The sequence below is a fragment of the Thermobia domestica genome, chromosome 15, assembly GCF_964235325.1.
Source record: "Thermobia domestica chromosome 15, izTheDome1.hap1.1, whole genome shotgun sequence".
Taxonomy (NCBI): Eukaryota; Metazoa; Arthropoda; class Insecta; order Zygentoma; family Lepismatidae; genus Thermobia; species Thermobia domestica.
The window spans coordinates 120,009,753-120,028,438 of NC_137468.1; the positions used below are offsets into that span (position 1 = coordinate 120,009,753).

Genomic DNA, 18,686 nt, shown 5'->3' on the forward strand with positions numbered 1-18,686 from the left:
AAGAAAAACTGTGGGTTTTTAACTGCAAATATTTTTAAACCATTTATCTTTAGAGTACGGCCAGGTATTTCAAGAAAATCGTAGACTTTCACGTTGGCAGCCCTGGCGTTGTCCCTAATTGTCACAGGGACATGAACCATATCTCGTTACAAAGTTTATGGACCACTGATTCCAACAAGGTAACTTCTGTGCCCCCTTGTTTCCAACCCACAGAAGAAGAAGAAGAAGAAAAATGGCTTTTTTCAAAAAAAAAATTTTGTCGGACTCTGGCAACACTGTTCATTGTCATACGCAGGAAAAAAATTCTCGCATACACACCAGGCATTGGGTGGAATCATATAAAAAATAAAGTGCCTAGGTGCAATAGCTTGCGAGATAAAAATTCGAAATCTCGTATATACTATGGTCAACCTGTATATATTTTACGACGGAACTGTGGTCTACCCTCAGGTTGGCAACCCTGGCGACTTCCCTAATTGTCACAGAGACGCGAATGATACCTCGTTGTAAAGCTTGCGGAACACTGGTTCCAATGAGGTAACTTTTGTGCCCCCCCTTCCTGGTTCCCAACCCACAAAAGAAGAAGAAAATAGCTATTCACTACGAGTTTAATGAATTATACATATTCATCACATACGACAGATTGAATATAATCAGTGAACGAAACAAGAATTAACCAAATCATCTTAAAGTCCTGAAGTGGTTCATTTACTATTTACACCATAGAGGACCTGAAGTGGAGTTACAGAAAATGTTTAAATAAAACACTAACATTATTTTATTTCTGGGCTTGCATTGGTTTCAACATCTTGTTGCACTGAAGATTGATTGAACCTATTTCCTTTTCGGAAAAATAATACATTCTTCCGGGTGCTTTTGTGACTGGGAGGGGGGGGGGGTTACACATGAAATTATGTTACTCATAGGAATCCAGCAAACATCTTTTGGGGGCCAGTGAAAAGATGGAGCAGGCCCATGGGGATGCATAAATTTAATTTTAACGTCTACTTCATCTTCATGTTTTGACAAAACTAATCCAAAATACCATCGGTCATCATAAAGGCATGCAATGTAATTGTGCACACCCACAACAGGCATTTTCACCGAATGTTTTTCTCCAGAAAAGTTGAATATTGTGCAAAAGTTGTCATCTAAACTTACTCGTTTTGTTCCAGTGGAGTCTTCAGATTTGGGCTCAAAGTGATGAAGACTACGTGTTCCAGGTACTGTCCTGGCTTGAGTGAAACGCCCTTCTAAGTTTTTTCGTGCCTCTATCAAGGTTTCTTTTCTAATCATTGTGAACTTTATATTTTCTATATTTCTTTGAAAAAAAAAAAAATCGGAATTATCAATAGCATTACCACGACTACGTTGGAGACTTGCTTTTGTCACGATGCGCTTGACAGTGCCACCTATACCGTCACAAGGAGACTTCCCATGGCAAGTGGCAAAAAAACACAATGTAGCTTTTAATCCAAAGTCTTTTTCATGAACTCATGTGGTTCGGATTCCACGTTAATCAGTAGGTCCACGTCTCATATAGCCTCGCTGCTGGAAGGGACGCTAAACTGAAATCAACTCAACTCAACTCTTTTTCATGAACCTGAGGGCTGTTGGATTCGCACTCCTCAAGATACCGAACGAAATTGCTACCTAAACTGATATAAGATTCCAACGAACTGTTTTGGTTTGTGCAGTACTTTGTGAAACAATCTTACTTTCTAAATACAATAAATGTATTTTTAATTAAAAACTAAGACAGTTATCGAAAGCGCTTATGAGTAGAAATAATAAAATTATATTTTGGTTATTTGATTTTAAAGTTTACTGCAAAAGCTTATGCGCAGTTGTATTAGTTCTAGAACATTGATAAATTTACTGCAGCTTAAATAATTTAACATCTTCAGCTTGATTAAAATGTCATAATTTCATTACGCCTTACATGTAAATCATTCAATGAGTTTTTCAGAAAGTAAAATGTGCACTAGTTTAACCCTTAGAAGATGCCTGGCTCATCCCTTTCTCTTAGCGCCAGTACTTCAAACATCTGTTGCTCGGCTCCTAATGAACATGCCGAATCCGTAGGAGAAAGTGATTTTTCTTTTATGACAAAGAACAGTGTTGCCAAAGTCCCACAAAAGTCAAAGATGATTTTCATCTTTCATGGGTTGGGAACTGGGGGGGGGGGGGGCACAAAAGTTACCTCATTGGAACCAGTGTTCCGTAAGCTTTGCAACGAGGTATCATTCGCGTCTCTGTGACAATTAGGGAAGTCGCCAGGGTTGCCAACCTGAGGGTAGACCACAGTTACGTCGTAAAATATATACAGGTTGACCATAGTATATACGAGATTTCGAATTTTTATCTCGCAAGCTATTGCACCTAGGCACTTTATTTTTTATATGATTCCACCCAATGCCTGGTGTGTATGCGAGAATTTTTTTCCTGCGTATGACAATGAACAGTGTTGCCAGAGTCCGACAAAATTTTTTTTTTGAAAAAAGCCATTTTTCTTCTTCTTCTTCTTCTGTGGGTTGGAAACAAGGGGGCACAGAAGTTACCTTGTTGGAATCAGTGGTCCATAAACTTTGTAACGAGATATGGTTCATGTCCCTGTGACAATTAGGGACAACGCCAGGGCTGCCAACGTGAAAGTCTACGATTTTCTTGAAATACCTGGCCGTACTCTAAAGATAAATGGTTTAAAAATATTTGCAGTTAAAAACCCACAGTTTTTCTTTCAGAACACATTAGCTCATGCCTTTAGGCTTATAAATACATATAAAATACTTTGGTTTATGTAGTGCCTTTAAGTTTTTACTGTATTTTAAAATTTTATGTTTTTTCTTTAAAAAATTCGTAATATTCAGGTTTGAGGTAATATGTACAACAACAATTCAAGTACAAATAGCTGAATGTATTTTTACCTTATTCTGTATCTTATTGTGATCATTTTAGTGAAAAAATCATTGTGATATGATGAGAATTAACAAAGTTATGATCTTTTTAGTATATCAATGTCGTAATCTCTTTAACCCTCGGCAATAACAAAAACGTATATTTTACCAAACTAAAAAAAAAATTTAACTAAAAAAGTATAAAAGATATCAAATTAAAATTTGGTGTGATCAATAAGAATGGCAAGTAGAGTAAACAAAAAAATCCTCATGCCATTCTGAGACTATGGGTTTCATGACCTGGATGAATTGATATGGACTGACCCAAACCAAAGTTGAGGTTTCTCGAGAAAGGAACATTTTCTAACTATTCCGGAAGATTTCGTTGAAGAAATTGCAGGTATGCTGCACCTGTGAGACGTTCTGATAAAATGTATGGCCCTAGAAGTGCGTTCCCCAATATATATGCCCAGACATTAATCGAGAATCGATGTTGGTGTCGGGTAGGTAAATTTACGTTAGGGTTTTCTTCTGCCAATTGGTGTTCGTTGTGGATGTTGACAACGCCATCTCGCGTGAAATCCTCATGAATAAATATGATTAATGAAGGAAATAGAGAGTTTTCTACACATCGATTAAGATACCACTCGCAAAGGTCTCTTCGCGGACAATAGTCTCTTTCTTCTATTCCTTGCTCATGTTGCAAGTGGAAGGGATAGAGTTGTTGTTCACGAAACACTTTCCACACAGTTCCGTGTGAAACACCTAGCGTTGCTAGCCTTTTTTGTACTGGTTTTGATTTCTTTAAATATCTGAAGAATTTTCTCTTCTCGATCAGGAGTCAAAACTGTCTGAGGGGCCCAACTGAACCATATGTAGCATGCACATGCCGTATCGATAGCAGCAAAAGTACTACGGTTGGGAAGAATATGATTTGCAAAATATTCATGATATAGTAGTTGTTCTTCATGTGGGTTCCCATAGGTACGACTATACATAAGATACATATCTGCCATTTCATTAAATGTGTATTGATGATGGATGACACATCGAGCATCTCCTATAATTATTATTGTTATCTGGATTGTTGTTCATCTTAGTGCGCAGAACAAATATGTATACTCTTTTAATACGTTATAATACGTAAAGTCATGGTGGATTTACTCGAGATCTCCCGTTCTATCATTTCTTTCATCATTTACTCGCAATATCTACCATATCTACTACAGCGTGTCCAATATCCAATGCAACCTGGAGTTTGAACTTTTGAATCTGAAGTGATACACAAATAATGGTTTTACCAAAACGAAGCCTTGTTCATGCATATATTTTTAAACTAGGAAGCAACGATTGAAGTACACTAGGAACCACACAGTGTTGCCAGATGTAACCGAAGGTATAAATCAATATTTTTGCAAAACATGTAAATTGACTCATAACTCATGCGTATGGATGTTCTGTCGTTCATTTTCAGTTTTTTTAGTTGGGAGTATCTGAGAAACTATTGAGCAGAAAAAGTAATTTTTCATTTCCACCCATAACTAATCGGATGAAGTCTCTGTAAGGGGGAACTACGGAAATCGTAGTTTTCATAAATTAACGCTCTGAATTGGCAACCCTGCTGATGTTTCAGTGCATCAAAAGGTGTGTTAAGGATCTGTCTACATTATGCAATTCCTGAAAACAATGAAAAACGAACTTTGAAATTATCATGATAAAATTTTTACTTACATTCACCCGGCAATACTGCTATTCATTTCTATGGGGCTATTTAAAGCAAGAGGTATACAAGAACAATTCTCGAACTATTCAAGACCTGGAAACGAACATACGCAGTGCTATTGAGAAGATTAACACGTCTAATCTTCGTAAAGTTGCTGCCAACCTGGTGAAACGTGCGAACCAGTGTTTGAATCAAAACAGGGGACACTCCCAGCATCCGCTGTAGAGCTGGTAACTCACTTCTGATAGGGGGGCCGCGGTGGCTCAGTGGTAGAGCGTTCACCTCTGGTGCTAGGGGTCCCGGGTTCGATCCCAGCCCCCGCCAAGTGAACTTTGTGGTGGACAAACACCGTGTGCGTGGGTTTTCTCGGGGTTCTCCCGTTTCCTCCCACTTTCTTCATTCCACCATTTCCTTCATTACTCATCATCACCGTCTCCTTTAGCCTAACCGGCATAACCGTGGGACGTAAAACTCAAAGATTTCATTTTCACTTCTGATAGTAGCAGTGTTGCCGGGTGCATGTAAGTTAACGTTTTATCATGATAATTTCAAAGTTTGTTTTTCATTGTTTTCAGAAATTGCATAATGCAGACAGATTCTTAACACACCTTTTGATGCAATGAAACATCAGCAAAGTTGCCAATTCAGAGTGTTAATTTATGAAAACTATGATTTCCCTAGTTCCCTCTTACAGAGGCCTCATCCGATTAGTTATGGGTGGAAATGAAAAAAATCTTTTTTTCTGCTCCATAGTTTTCAAACTACTCCAATTAAACAAACTGAAAATTAACGACAGAACATCCATACGTATGAGTTATGAGTCAATTTACATGTTTTGCAAAAAGCTGATTTACACCTTCGGTTACACCTGGCAACATTGTGTGGTTCCTAGTGTACTTCAATCGTTGCTTCCTAGTTTAAAAATATATGCATGAACAAGACTTCATTTTGGTAAAACCATTATTTGTGTATCACTTCAGGTTCAAAAGTTCTACTAGCCCAAACTCCGGGTTGCGTTGTATATTGGACACCCTGTATTAGATAGAAAAAGTAAGATGCCAGTGAATGTACCATGCTACACCCGTTCTTCGATAAATAGTATTTTTCGAATCCTTTCTCCTGATGTTCGTTTTTACATTTCGAATTCCTGTATCTCTGCAATTTTGTTTATCATTTTTGTTCGTATGACACTTACCCTGCTTAGATCACCGTTGTCAAATGATATTAACTGTTAGAACTTGGTTTGCAAGTGTTACCAAAAAATCTTCTTTGATGTTAAACTGTGCTATGTGTTGTTGCATAATTGCAGATATTAAAGTTATTGATAATGTAAAATCACTGAAGACTGACACATTGGATGGTTTGCTGACAATTTGCTTAAGAACTTTGATCCGAAAACTGCAATGGACAACTGGTACTTCAGTGCAGAGAGAGAGCGTTACCCAAACATAAAGTCTTAAGGTAAGACATTTTTTAACATATATGAATTGTCCAATTCAAAACTGATTATCCTAAACCTAATTGTCTGGTTTTAAAATTTTATGCCCTTTCTTTGTCAAACCAAAGGCCGTAAGGGGGACCTCTCATAATTTGTACGTGAGAGCCACTGGCGACCATCGTGTTTGGATTGGCGAGTGCGTCTCTTCGAAATTTTGCGCCCTGACACACATACACACACACACACACACACACACACATATATATATATATATATATATATATATATATATATATATATATATATATATATATATAGGATGTTTCAAAACAACACTGGCAACGTTTGGGAGATGATTCCTAACAGACGAAAAGTATAGACCATCCTGGGTGCACAAATGCTTCCTTTCGGAATTATAGGCTGCCGAAAACATGAAGAAAATGAACTTTAAAGATCCATAGCTCCAAAACTATGGGACCTACCGTACTCGGGTCAAGACTTCATCTAGGAACTATTATGTACCCTATTCAAAAATACATGTTTCAGAATCTTAAAGTACTCATGAGGCAATTATTAAAGAGGGAGTTCGGCTACGGTCATATAATTTGAAGTACTCTCCAACTGCCTCTATAAAAATTGTTGCGGAATTACCGCAGAATTCTGAAACGTGTATTTTTGGATAAAGCACATACTAGTTCCTGAGAGAAGTCTTGACGCAACTATGGTAGGTCGCATAGTTTTGGAGCTATCGACCTCTAAAGTTCACTTTTTCATGTTTTCGGCAGCCTATAACTCCGAAAGGAAACGTTTGTGCACCCAGGATAGTCTATACTTTATGGCTTATCTTGGTGTCAAGAATCGCCTCCCAAATGTTGTCGGTGTTGTTTTTTAAACACCCTATATATATATATATATATATATATATATATATATATATATATATATATGTGTGTGTGTGTGTGTGTGTGTGTATATATGATATCTAAGTCGAAATATAATTTCTAATTATTACTGAAATGGACAGACAAGAAACGAAATCATAATGTTGATTAATTGGAATATAATCGTAACACAAAATTCTAAACTGTGAAAATAATAGAGAAATAATGTTTATATAATTTAATATGGTCGAGAACGTCTTCCCTCACTACTATTCAATGCAAAAATGAACTGTCTATGAAACCATTAATTCATATGCAAGTATCGTTTTATGTTTTTGTTCTTATTGATGAAATACACTATCTGAAATTAATGAAGCGATGCACGTAGTTAGTAAGATTATTATTTGTATTTAGAAGCGATTTCTTATTTAATAACTAAGCTGAGATTACTTGACAAAACGGTTAAGAAAGTTTTCTTCCCTCGTGCTGAAATGAAATTAATAAAATAGAGGTTTCGTGGTTCACTGCAAGTTCCTGGATTGTGTATAAGATAATTAGATGAAACAGTCATACACCGTTGAACAGATATTTTTCTTCCTAATACAGTATAGTATAAATTGGCGACTTAGAATATTATCAAAAATGTATAAATTTAAAAATGTATTTACTCATGTTAAAATATTAAATTAAATTTTTACAAATCATAGGATTTATTTAATTTAATTAAATATATCACCAACATTTTTTTTTTATTGGCAACCCCTTTAGCCAGGCTTTGTTGTTACTCCAATCATTATTTTTATTTTTAAAAAATTAGTGTATTACTTGAACACAAATAATAGTGCTTACATGTGATGCTGTACCTCCCTTAGTTTTCGTCACTGCATGACAAATGCGGTATTGTATATTCTTTTTTTACATGTAGGTTTGAAATATGTATAACTTGATGTAGTGACATTTGAAAAAAAATGAACTTTATGTTGAGCTGGTAACACTGTTAATCTTGTGGTGTCACAGAGTACGTCAAAAATGTCCCTCAGCCGATATTCACATGGTACAAAGTTTCAACGTTTTTTGTCAGTTAGTTTAAAGGTTACTAATACGTATCAACAAAAATCGAACACCCGCTGTATTATATATATATATATATATATATATATTAAGAGTGAGTGAAAAATTTGTAACGGGGTTGGCAAAAAACATGTTTTTTATTGAAAAACACCAAAAAAAGCGTTTTTTTTATTTCAACCCGGTTTTTTGGTTTAAACCAGGTTTTTTTTTTGGCTTAAATAATTTGCTCTATGTATTTATATCATATGTAGACAGACATAAGTTTGTTTCGCCTTGGTGTTACTATGTAACAACCGGGTTATGCTGGAAGGAATCACATAAGCTTAAAGCGGAATCCAAACCGCTTCTCGGCTTACATCCGAGAGAAATTGTCCTCCATTTGGACTCGAAACCGGGACTAATTGGCTACAAATGCGATACGTCTGCCGACTCATTCACGAAGGACTCCTGATAAAAATACGTTGTACTGATCTTTACATATTTGTTAATATAACTGTCAAGAGTAATTTCAGAAGGACAAAAAGATAAACAATCGCACAAGTGAAACTATTATACATAATTACATATAGACAATTTCAAAATACTGCAGAGTACAGAAGAACTAATTTAGTCAAGGTTTATTCACTACGACTTTTATTAGTCCAAGTTAAAGGAATACGACTTAATTTGCAGATCAGTACGAAAAATGAATAAAGATACGAATTATTTGAGTTCATTTTGGCTCTGACCCATTTATACATAGATACGAAAGATACTTTTGATTTCAATAAATGCATCTCGTGGTTTATATGACCCCCCCCCCCTCCAAAAGTACGGCATTTCGATGTATTTTATCAAAAGTAAACATTATTAAAACGAAACAATATTTAGAATTTTTCTTTGATTTCAATTGCATAGCAATAATAACAAACTATTAAAAAAATCACAAAAGAAACATTCATAAACTTACAAAAACAAAAACAAAAGTTGCTGTTGTAGTATAATCTCTGAGTAATGAATGGGGAATTCAGGTCTGAATATAACACGAATAATATACGGGAGTGAAACGTGATTTTTTTTTTTTTTTTTTTTTTTTTTTTTTTTTTTAACCAAGGTTTAAAACCACCTTGGTTTAAACCAGCCAACCCTGATTTGTAATAATGCAAATTTTGGCCTCCTATCCTATCACCTCTTGAATAGTACCATTGTTCCAAGACTCTCTCATAGTCTCACTTTTATAGCGAAATTCTTAAAATAAATATTTAAAAAATCGTAACAGCATCTTATGGCGACAATTAATCTTATTTGATTGCTACTCTCACTTGAAAATTCTTTGTAAATCATTCAAACTTCTATACGATAACCTCTAGATAACTGTAGTCAAAAATTATGTATGGCAGCCTTACACTTTCATTGCATAAACGTAGTATGAACGTAAATGCACTTCATGTATGTACAGGTTGACTAGTAATTCGACCTATTGCTTAAAAGAGGTTATTTGACAACTATTTTGGAACAAATTTGTCCCTATTTACTGGAAGTCGGAAATCAGTAGTTTCGAAGTAATTTGCAGATTTGTGATCTTTTTGAAAATTGCCAACTTAAAACTAAAAACTGCAAATTGTGAACAAATACTTCACTCTGGCCACTAAATTGACATTTTCCTAATAGCTAACAAATGAAGTACTACTCTAAAAGAAAGAGAGAAGTCAGACATGAACCGCTCATAAGAGCTCCCTCGTGGATATGATGATAATGTACGTGCGACGGTGCGCGAGACCCGGGTTCCATTCCCAGCGGGAGCTCGTGGTTTAGATCACAGGTCAACCTGTAGATCCATTCTCATATAGCCTCGCTGCTGAACGTGAAGCTAAAGCCTATCACATCACATGAATGGGTCATAAATCGCAAATCGTGGTATTATTTTTTAAAAACTCATTTATATCAAAGCAAATAACCAAGGACATTAAAACAATTTGCGCAAAAATTGCTAAACTGGCTATATCATTTCGTAAGTTTTCCACAAATGTACAAATGTTGTCAACTGTCGAAACAGAGGAGAAAACAACGCAATGCGCTGCAACTTGAACGTGACGAAGTTGTCAGCGTAGAAAAATAAATTTACAAATTATAAATCTTGGTCGAATTGCCTCCCTTAACCGCGTATGCAAGCATGGAGCCACGACGAACTTCATTCTTTGTCACTCGCATTGAAAGCATGTCTTTAATGTTCTGAGCTGCTGGCACCTTCCTAATAGGTGACGAATGAAGCACTATTGTGCGTGTAACTGGTTTTAGTAGAATCGAACGTACATGGAGGGGCCCGATACCATGGCCGGCGCGAAGCCCGGATCTGACGCCATGTACGTTAGTTCTACCTTTAGGGTCACGAAGGATATGGTATACTGCACACCTTCAGCAGCTGTAGCAGAGTGGAGTAGTTTGTTCACCATTTGCAGTTTTTAGTTATAAGTCGGATTTTTTTTTTTTTTAATCAAACTTTGTACATTACTCCGAAACCACTGATTCACGCGGACTAATTTGTTCCACATTAGTTGTAGAATAACCCCTCTCACTGAATAGGTTGAATTCGAAACAAACAATATATATAGACGAAATAAACAAATTAAGAAAGAAACGAGATACTGTTGAGGACCATATTTTTTAATGTTTTCTAAAATCATTGTAACAAAAAAGAAAACATTTCAGTTACATTTCTTCCCATATAAAGCACAACAAAAATGACTAGACAGTTTCATCCGATTTCACAGTACTTAGGCTTCGGAATTTGCGCAACAACTTTAAAAACTAGTAAACTTAATGATTACGCAATTTGCGAAATTATTAAGATTTCGGAGACATGTTTAGAGAATAATTCTTTTACCTTGAAAACATGGAGTATAAGCAGTAGAAATAAATTATGAGTAGCCTACTTTCTCCATTATTAGCTACCATGGTAATGGAAAATTTCGCGGACGTTCAACAGATTCAATAGCAAATTTACTGCTGAGGACAGAAAACAAATCACGTATAATTTTTATATGCACAGCAATTCCGCTCATTCTTACAAGTTTAAGTCTAATTTGCAGTTGGATTTTTATTTAAGAGTATATAGATCGATTGAGGAAGGTATAAATAATCAACTAGAGACTATATCTGAATTGGATAAGAGTGGATCTTTATCAATACTTTGAAAAATTAAGAAAAAAGGCTTCAGACTTGTATCATGCCTTAACTAATAAAATCACACTTAAGTCCAAGAACAAGCAGATCTCTTTTCCATTCCTTACTCCTAAATTGTCATTCGAAGTCAACGAAGGTGTGAAGAAATTTGAATTTCAGGTTAACTGTAAATTACCCATGAATATTAAGATTTTTATTAATACTATATGCTGGAGTTTATCAGAATATTTGTCTGTGCAATAGCTCATACATTGGGATGATAAAGAGGAATATAGGAACAATAAAAAAAAAATATACAGTGAAGCATTTTATCTTAGCCACGTGCAAGTCATGGTCTCATTCTTATAGAATCAGCATTTTCCTGTAAGAATTGTAGTACTCATTATCCCGTAAGTTAGCCATCTGTCCAACTGTAACTTGGAACCTGATCGCATTACAGAAACGTTATTTCTCTGCTGTTAACGTTAAATTCACCTCTGGGATGTAACATATACATCATCATCAATTCTTAGAAACCCTTGTATGTTTCGAGAGGCCAATAAACTCAAAAAGAAAGGAAAACTTGCTCACTGAAAGTAACTTTTCAAAAATATTGCAGGTGGTTGTATTGCATATTATTTTATGTCTATTGCTGGCAAGTGTACGAAACAATCAGTGGCACTAAGACTTCCTATTTATACCCTACACTGCAGGATAGTTAATTCCAGACGAATTGATTGAGTTACTGATGTCCTTGGCTTTTGTCACGTTTTCGAATATTTCTAATTCTAGGGTGCTTGGAGGAATTTGACAACAAATGAAGATTACACTCATGTTGCAAAATTAAAAAAGAAAGAAAAATACAATAACAGGACAAAATGATCTTAATTTCTTCAATTCTGCTACTCGCTGGTCTACACAAATTAACAGAACGAATAGATCTGTTTCCAAATACAGGAAAAGGTTAATTTCGGTGTTTAGCTACTAAAACTACACTAAACTCTTGACCTAAAAGTCTGTAGGCTGCCAGGTCTACTAGCCAGCTTGTGGCACTCATACCTTTGGAGAGGTTTGAGGTCAGTACATCGGCTCCCACCCCCTTAATGCTGGTTTGTTAAGACCGAAATTTGATACATTTTTTTAAAGTACCTCCCAAATTGTCCTTCTCACAACGCTAGGTGGACGCCGCAATGTCAACACCATCTGACAAATATAAATAATGGCCTATCTTTTCTCTGACCAGGCCCGGCACTGCTGACTGCCGGCACTAATCTCACAAGAACAGGTATTCCGGTACGGCTAGGTTTCGCTACTAAGAGGAATGAAATAGTATGGACGTTTCAAATATTTTCTGTAACTGACGATCTTTGTCTGAATCTATCGTCATAGATGGAAGGGAAAAAAGAATAAAGAATATATACTAGTATTTTGTAGATAATTAGCTTGCATTTAAATTACATTTTAAGTACTGTGTGCGAATATCGAATTAAGACTGATATTTATTACATACGAACTCTTTCATATAGATATTTTTACTATATGTTATTTATAATATAAATTAATACGTAAAATCATTTATATTACAGCCTATAATAATATTTGCTTCAAAATACATTTACTTTCTGTAAGTTAGCCATCATTAAGTCGATCACTTTTCAACACACAAATAGGTTTCACTGTGTAAGAGATGCCAACCATCAAAACTCTTTGATTTGTGGCTTACCTAACACCTAGGTATTTCTAACAAAACTTAAAGGCACAATTATCAAGAAAAAGTTATCACAAAGAGAAAGAAATGAGTTCCAGTCATATTATTAGGACTAAGTCGACTAACATGTACAAATCTTTCGAAGCAAATGTTCTCCAATACAATGACTGGCCGAGGATAGCAGCAGAACAGGTTGCTGAAATAATACAGTAAAGTAATCACTACTAAAAGAATAACACGGCACAAACATTCTTAACCACACAATAGATTTCATTTTAACTCTATAATACTATACAGTTAGATACTTTACCTTTATACAAGCTACATGAAGAGGGGTTTCACCTTTCATATTCTTTTTCATAATTAGAGGTGTGTCACGTCTCGCAGTTTTCTTTGTAGATGAACGAGGAGTTTCACATTTTATTTGATTTCCATTATCTACTTGAGTTGGAATCACTGAGTTTTGAACACTTCGATTAGCAGAAGTATGGAAACTGTCAATTATATTTCGTACAAGATCTCCTTTAACGTTTGCATCCGGATTGGAGCAACTACTATTTGACATTTTCTCTGGACTACAGTGAGCATTCTCCAGAGCATTTGTACATACTGTTCTTTCTTCTATCTTGTATCTGAATTGCCCATCATTGTTAGTATCTTTCATTTCTACTAATTGACATGTTAGTACATCTTGCCCTGTTTCAAATGTACGAACTGTTTGTCTGTTTTTTGTATATCTTTCAAAATTATTACTTTGATCACCCTCGCTCTCCTTGTTTATACAAAATTTTGTAGAATTATTGTGAAGATTGGATTCTTTCACTTGAACTGACTCGAGAGTTTCGTTTACAACACTCGCTCTAGAAGAAAAAGAAAGAAAAAAAAGACTTTAATATATATGTGTCTTATTAGTTTTTAACTATAGAAACATATATGGAAAATTAATGCAGTACATTAATTCCATTAATATAGGAAAAACAATGTCACTTTCTAAGACAAAAATCAGTTACCTCATCGTAAAATTTACCTAATGCCAAGTAATAATGCCTGTGACCTAGATAACTGCCTGGATTCTGCTTGAAAGTAACTCCACGAGGTGATGCAGCTGTGTCAAATCGATGTGAATTCACTCGATTATCAATAAATCTCGTAGTTCTAGCACGGATGCCTATTTCTGAATCTAATCCAATGCTCCAGAATCTAGGGCCTTGGCAAACCAGGTCAAGTGTGACACGATGTTTGGATGTTTCTCAAAGCATTAACAACTTCAATACGGCAGTTGTCATCTTAAAAGATGGAAGTGTTCCTGGATATTCATCATGGAGACGGAGAAATGGCGAAAGCTAGTCAGTAAAGATGTCCCAATACGCACGTTGACTCATATTCACATTCATTGGTATCATTGGGCTTAAAACATGGTACGAAAAACATCCTTGTATCATCACAGAGTCCCCTGGATGTTTAACCATACTCTCCACGCCCTTAGGGCGAAATGTTTCGTTGTTCTATTTCACTCGCTGCCTCGTAATATTGAAATAAAGACAAAATGGACTAATCGGACCACTATAGGTTTCAGTCCCCTAAGTTCAATATCTGTGTTCAGAGTACCTGAAAACATAAGAAGTGGCACATTTCGTAGCACTTGATTCAAAATGCCCACTGTATAAAGTTTAATTCGCAATGTTCTTTCGGAAATTGCTGAGGGTGGATCTGCATACACGAAATCTGCATGCAAGAATTATTGTCGAATTTGAAAATAAGCTTCCTTGACCATAAGTGAAACTCGTACGCGGTCCCTCTAAGTTAGGATCTGAAGCAATTTCGCGTTTACACGAGTGTTACAGAATTCTTTGTGCATCCGCTTTGATACACCAACAAACCAGACAATTTAATTTATTTTGTGTCTACGTTCACACTCAAACAGAATAGCCCTTATTCTGGCATATCTATACTTCGACCAATTTTGACAAATTGTTCCCACACAACGAACTCGCGAAATTACTGTGGTCATGCGTCGGTGGTGATGGATCTCCAAGCACGTGTTACCAATGATACGATATCCATAATGACAGACACGAATAAGAAATATTCTTAGGTATTTAAAAGCTGGGATATTTCAGGTCGAAGTAGTCTCCGCAAATAACGGTTTAGTGTGAGAAAGCTACGAGAATTAGAGGATTTGTGAAAAAGTGAAATATTCGATGATTAAGAGGAGTAATGGTGAGAATATATTAGCTTGAGGGCTAACTGTTGCACGGGTATTGCGAGTATATCCCACGAGCCAAATAAAGAGTTAGAGGAAGTTGCTAGTCTGTTCTTGTTGCCAGTTACATTAATCTTCATCTCTATTGCATTTCGAACGCTATATCCTCATTCACGCGTATAAAGTCACAGTAACATAAATCTGATACATGCACCGACACTGAAAGTCTAAAATATATTCATTATAAATTTGTATCTCCTTTTTGTATCACACTATTCGAAACATACGTACTAAATGTTCACAGAAATTAGTTTAGAAATGAACTGCCAACAGAATCATATTCCTTCATTGTACCATTGTTATCAATTTATACCCATGTCTTAATTGTTAATTACAGAAATTAACTCAAAGAAAGTAAACAACTCTTTTTTTCTCTCTCTCTCTTTTTTTTAATAGTCTAAATCAGTAAACGCTAAAGCATGAATACATTTAAAAGCCATGACTCAAAAGACGCATCATTCCAGACTTTTTCAATTGTTACAGTCTTCATACTAACATCACAGTTATATACATTTTTCACACATCTACATACAACACATTGCGCTCTTCTGCAATTCACTATGTCCTTCATCAAGACCGTCTTCACCTATGTTTTAATTTTCTTCATCCTAGTTTCATCCTGTTCTTTTATTTAATTGAATTTCTTTACCTCTTCGTCTTTTTTTCATTACTTTTGTTTTTGGTATCAAAGAATAGCCTCCAAATCTCATGAAACTCTGATGTAACTTGGATCCGAAAGACATGGATCAACATACTCCTAATCACGGACTACCGTCACTTCTAGAGAAAATACCTAATTATTTGTCCAGTGTGCTCAGTTTACTGAAGCCAGTTTGTCATAGCAGAACTTTTCATCTTAAATGACTATTGTAAGATTAATCTTTTGCGTCCTAAAAGCACCATTATGAATAGTAATACTATAGAACTTCATTGGTTGTAAAGAAATTAGAGTTTATTGTAACAATATTTCAATTTAGAATATTCCGAAGTAAGATGAAGTGACGAAATACTAGCAGATTTAATTAAATAGAAAGATGAGTACAAAAAATAAATTTAAAACAAATTATCTTAGAATGAGAGATGATCTATTTATCCATATTTGTTTCCTTGGCTGATGCCCTACAGTGACGAACAAAAGACGTATCTGTCACAAGTTTTATTCTTTCTGATGACATGAATATGTATTTATTCCATCAATTATATACTCTACAGCCTTGATGGTGTAAACGTGGTATAAACATAAGACACAAAATGCAAATAAATTAAAATGATGGTATATCTGAAATTAGTTTAAACTTTGACTCACTTGTTTATTGGAGACTACTAACTTCATGCCAGTCACACATCCACTGCTTACATTTCAGAATTGCCCAGAAATAGCAGCGCTTGTACTCGTTAGTGTTGTAACTAGCTCTTAATTCATGATCACTCTGTACAATTACGAACGCAAATATTACGAAAGAAAAAAAAAATCATTCTCTATACCGAACTTGCCTACAAAACGCGCTAGATCTGATAAGCGGGAGGGTCACACTTTTCGAAACTGATCAATCTTAGTGTACGATTGAAAATAAAGTAACCTTAACATTACTGAAAGATTTCACGTTAAAATACAAGAAATATACGACAATATTTTAGGGAGTGTTCTTTGACTGAGTCATTGTACCCTCTTTCCAATTAACGATTATGACTGTGTATATGGGATGAGTCTGTAAATTCGTCCAGTATTTATAAATCAGAAACGACTGAAGACAAAAGGACTAAACAAAAACTGAGATAGGAAAATGCCAAGATGTTAATTGAGGGAGTGTTTTGCTTGCCTCTCAGGACCCTTTAACAGGAGATCTTAGGACTTATTCGAAAACTTTATTACATTAATATTGATTATGTAGTATCCACTTATTTTCCTCCACAACGACTCACATTGAGCGAAATACTGGAATATTAGGTGGTTATTATGTTGTTATATACACAAATGAAATCAATGTTGTTTGTTACCTTATTATGGAAAACATGCTAACCGTTTGAAATGCATTTCTCAACATACTTAGCACTTGTCTCAAGCCGGGTATTTATCATGTTACTTTCAAAAGGGAAGAGGAGCAGGATTCTATATTTATACCGAAATTCGAGTTCCTCACGAGCACATTATATTACGGAGTTCAAACTCAGTATATGAATTCCTTACTGAACGTAAGTGGATATGCCTAGCGTCTTCGACACTTGCTCTTCTAACGGGGAAAAGCGGAAGAGCGAGCAATTTCTATAACATATTTCTGAAAATATAAAAATGATATCGACTCTCTTTCAATATTACGAGAACACGTTGAATTGTTTGAACTGTTGAACGCGAAGTTTACAACATAGCGCTTTCCATGAGTTGGAAATTTATAGTTTCATTTTCTTTTCAAGAAAGGGGATCAAATATATTTTCAAATATCCTCCGTAAACATATTCTTGTAGTGCGTTGAATAGAAATTTCAGCTAGACTATCTGTGTTGCTCTTTGTATAAGTATATATTATAGACAAATAGAGTTGTAATTTTTAAATATAGTTTATGTGCTCTATTTTACTATGCAGCAAATCCCTAATATATATTCTAAATTTCTTGCAAGCGTACAAGTATATTGCTTCTTAATTAAACGCTATATGTACTTGGATGTGTCTTCTGATTTTCTTATAAGCGTACAAGCATATATGTATATGGAGGTCTATACTTATGTTCAGTGCAAAATCTCTGAAAATGAAGGTTATGCAGACGCAGAATAAAGACTGAAATATAAATCTTGATACACAACGTCGTAATTAAAAATGTGTTGAAATGTCTGTAAATATTACTCTATTCCCGTTACGATAATATTTGTTTCTACAAATGCTAGTCGGTCGACTTTATGGACATCTGTCAGCTGCTCTTTACGGACGGTTGGACAGGCCTGAAGACCGGCACCTTTAAGCAGTACGAAATGAAACAGAGAAAAGAGATGCCAACACTAACTATGGGGAAGTCATGAAAGGGTCTTGACAGCTGACAAAGCCTGATCTTGATCCTGGGTTGAAACTCTTTAAGGCCAGGCACTGGCTTTTCGAGCCACGTTACCTGCTCGAGCACGGGAAACAACTAAGTTTTTCTCAACTTCAGTTAGATGCATATTAGCGTATTCAACCATAGTGGTGAATTGCTCGCGAATCGTTTGACAACGATGTTCCATGCTTTATGGATGTCTGGCTAGTAAACTTTGTAAAGAGGTTATTTTCTTACTAACTAGGTATTCGACGTGAATCCTCTGTTAACAATTTTTCCCTCAGGCAATCGAACTTGATTTTTTCGAGACGATTGGGACTAAATGTCTTAAGGCTTTGGTTAAAAACTTTTATTTGATTGCTACCTTACCATCATATATTCAAGAAACTACAAAGCAGATCTTTACAATTATTGTGTTATAACCTATTTTTTGAAATCATAATCGTTATTTATTGATTGGTATTTTCTCAGTAGGTCCCGTTTGCGCTGGAGGGACAATTAAACTCCAAACTCATCGATCGATATGTTCACGTTTAAAAAC

The 18,686-nt window shown here is 35.4% G+C and overlaps 1 protein-coding gene across 4 annotated transcripts in view; it reads right to left on the bottom strand.

The window, feature by feature from the left end:
• The window catches only part of LOC145671218 (BRCA1-associated RING domain protein 1-like), a 230,904-nt gene that overhangs the window by 99,910 nt on the left and 112,308 nt on the right, over positions 1-18,686 (bottom strand). For all 4 annotated transcript variants that reach the window (XM_081740096.1, XM_081740098.1, XM_081740099.1 and 1 more), the window contains exon 4: positions 13,170-13,719. In XM_081740096.1, the coding sequence (XP_081596222.1) occupies positions 13,170-13,719 (550 nt within the window). The remainder of the gene's footprint in view (positions 1-13,169; positions 13,720-18,686) is intronic.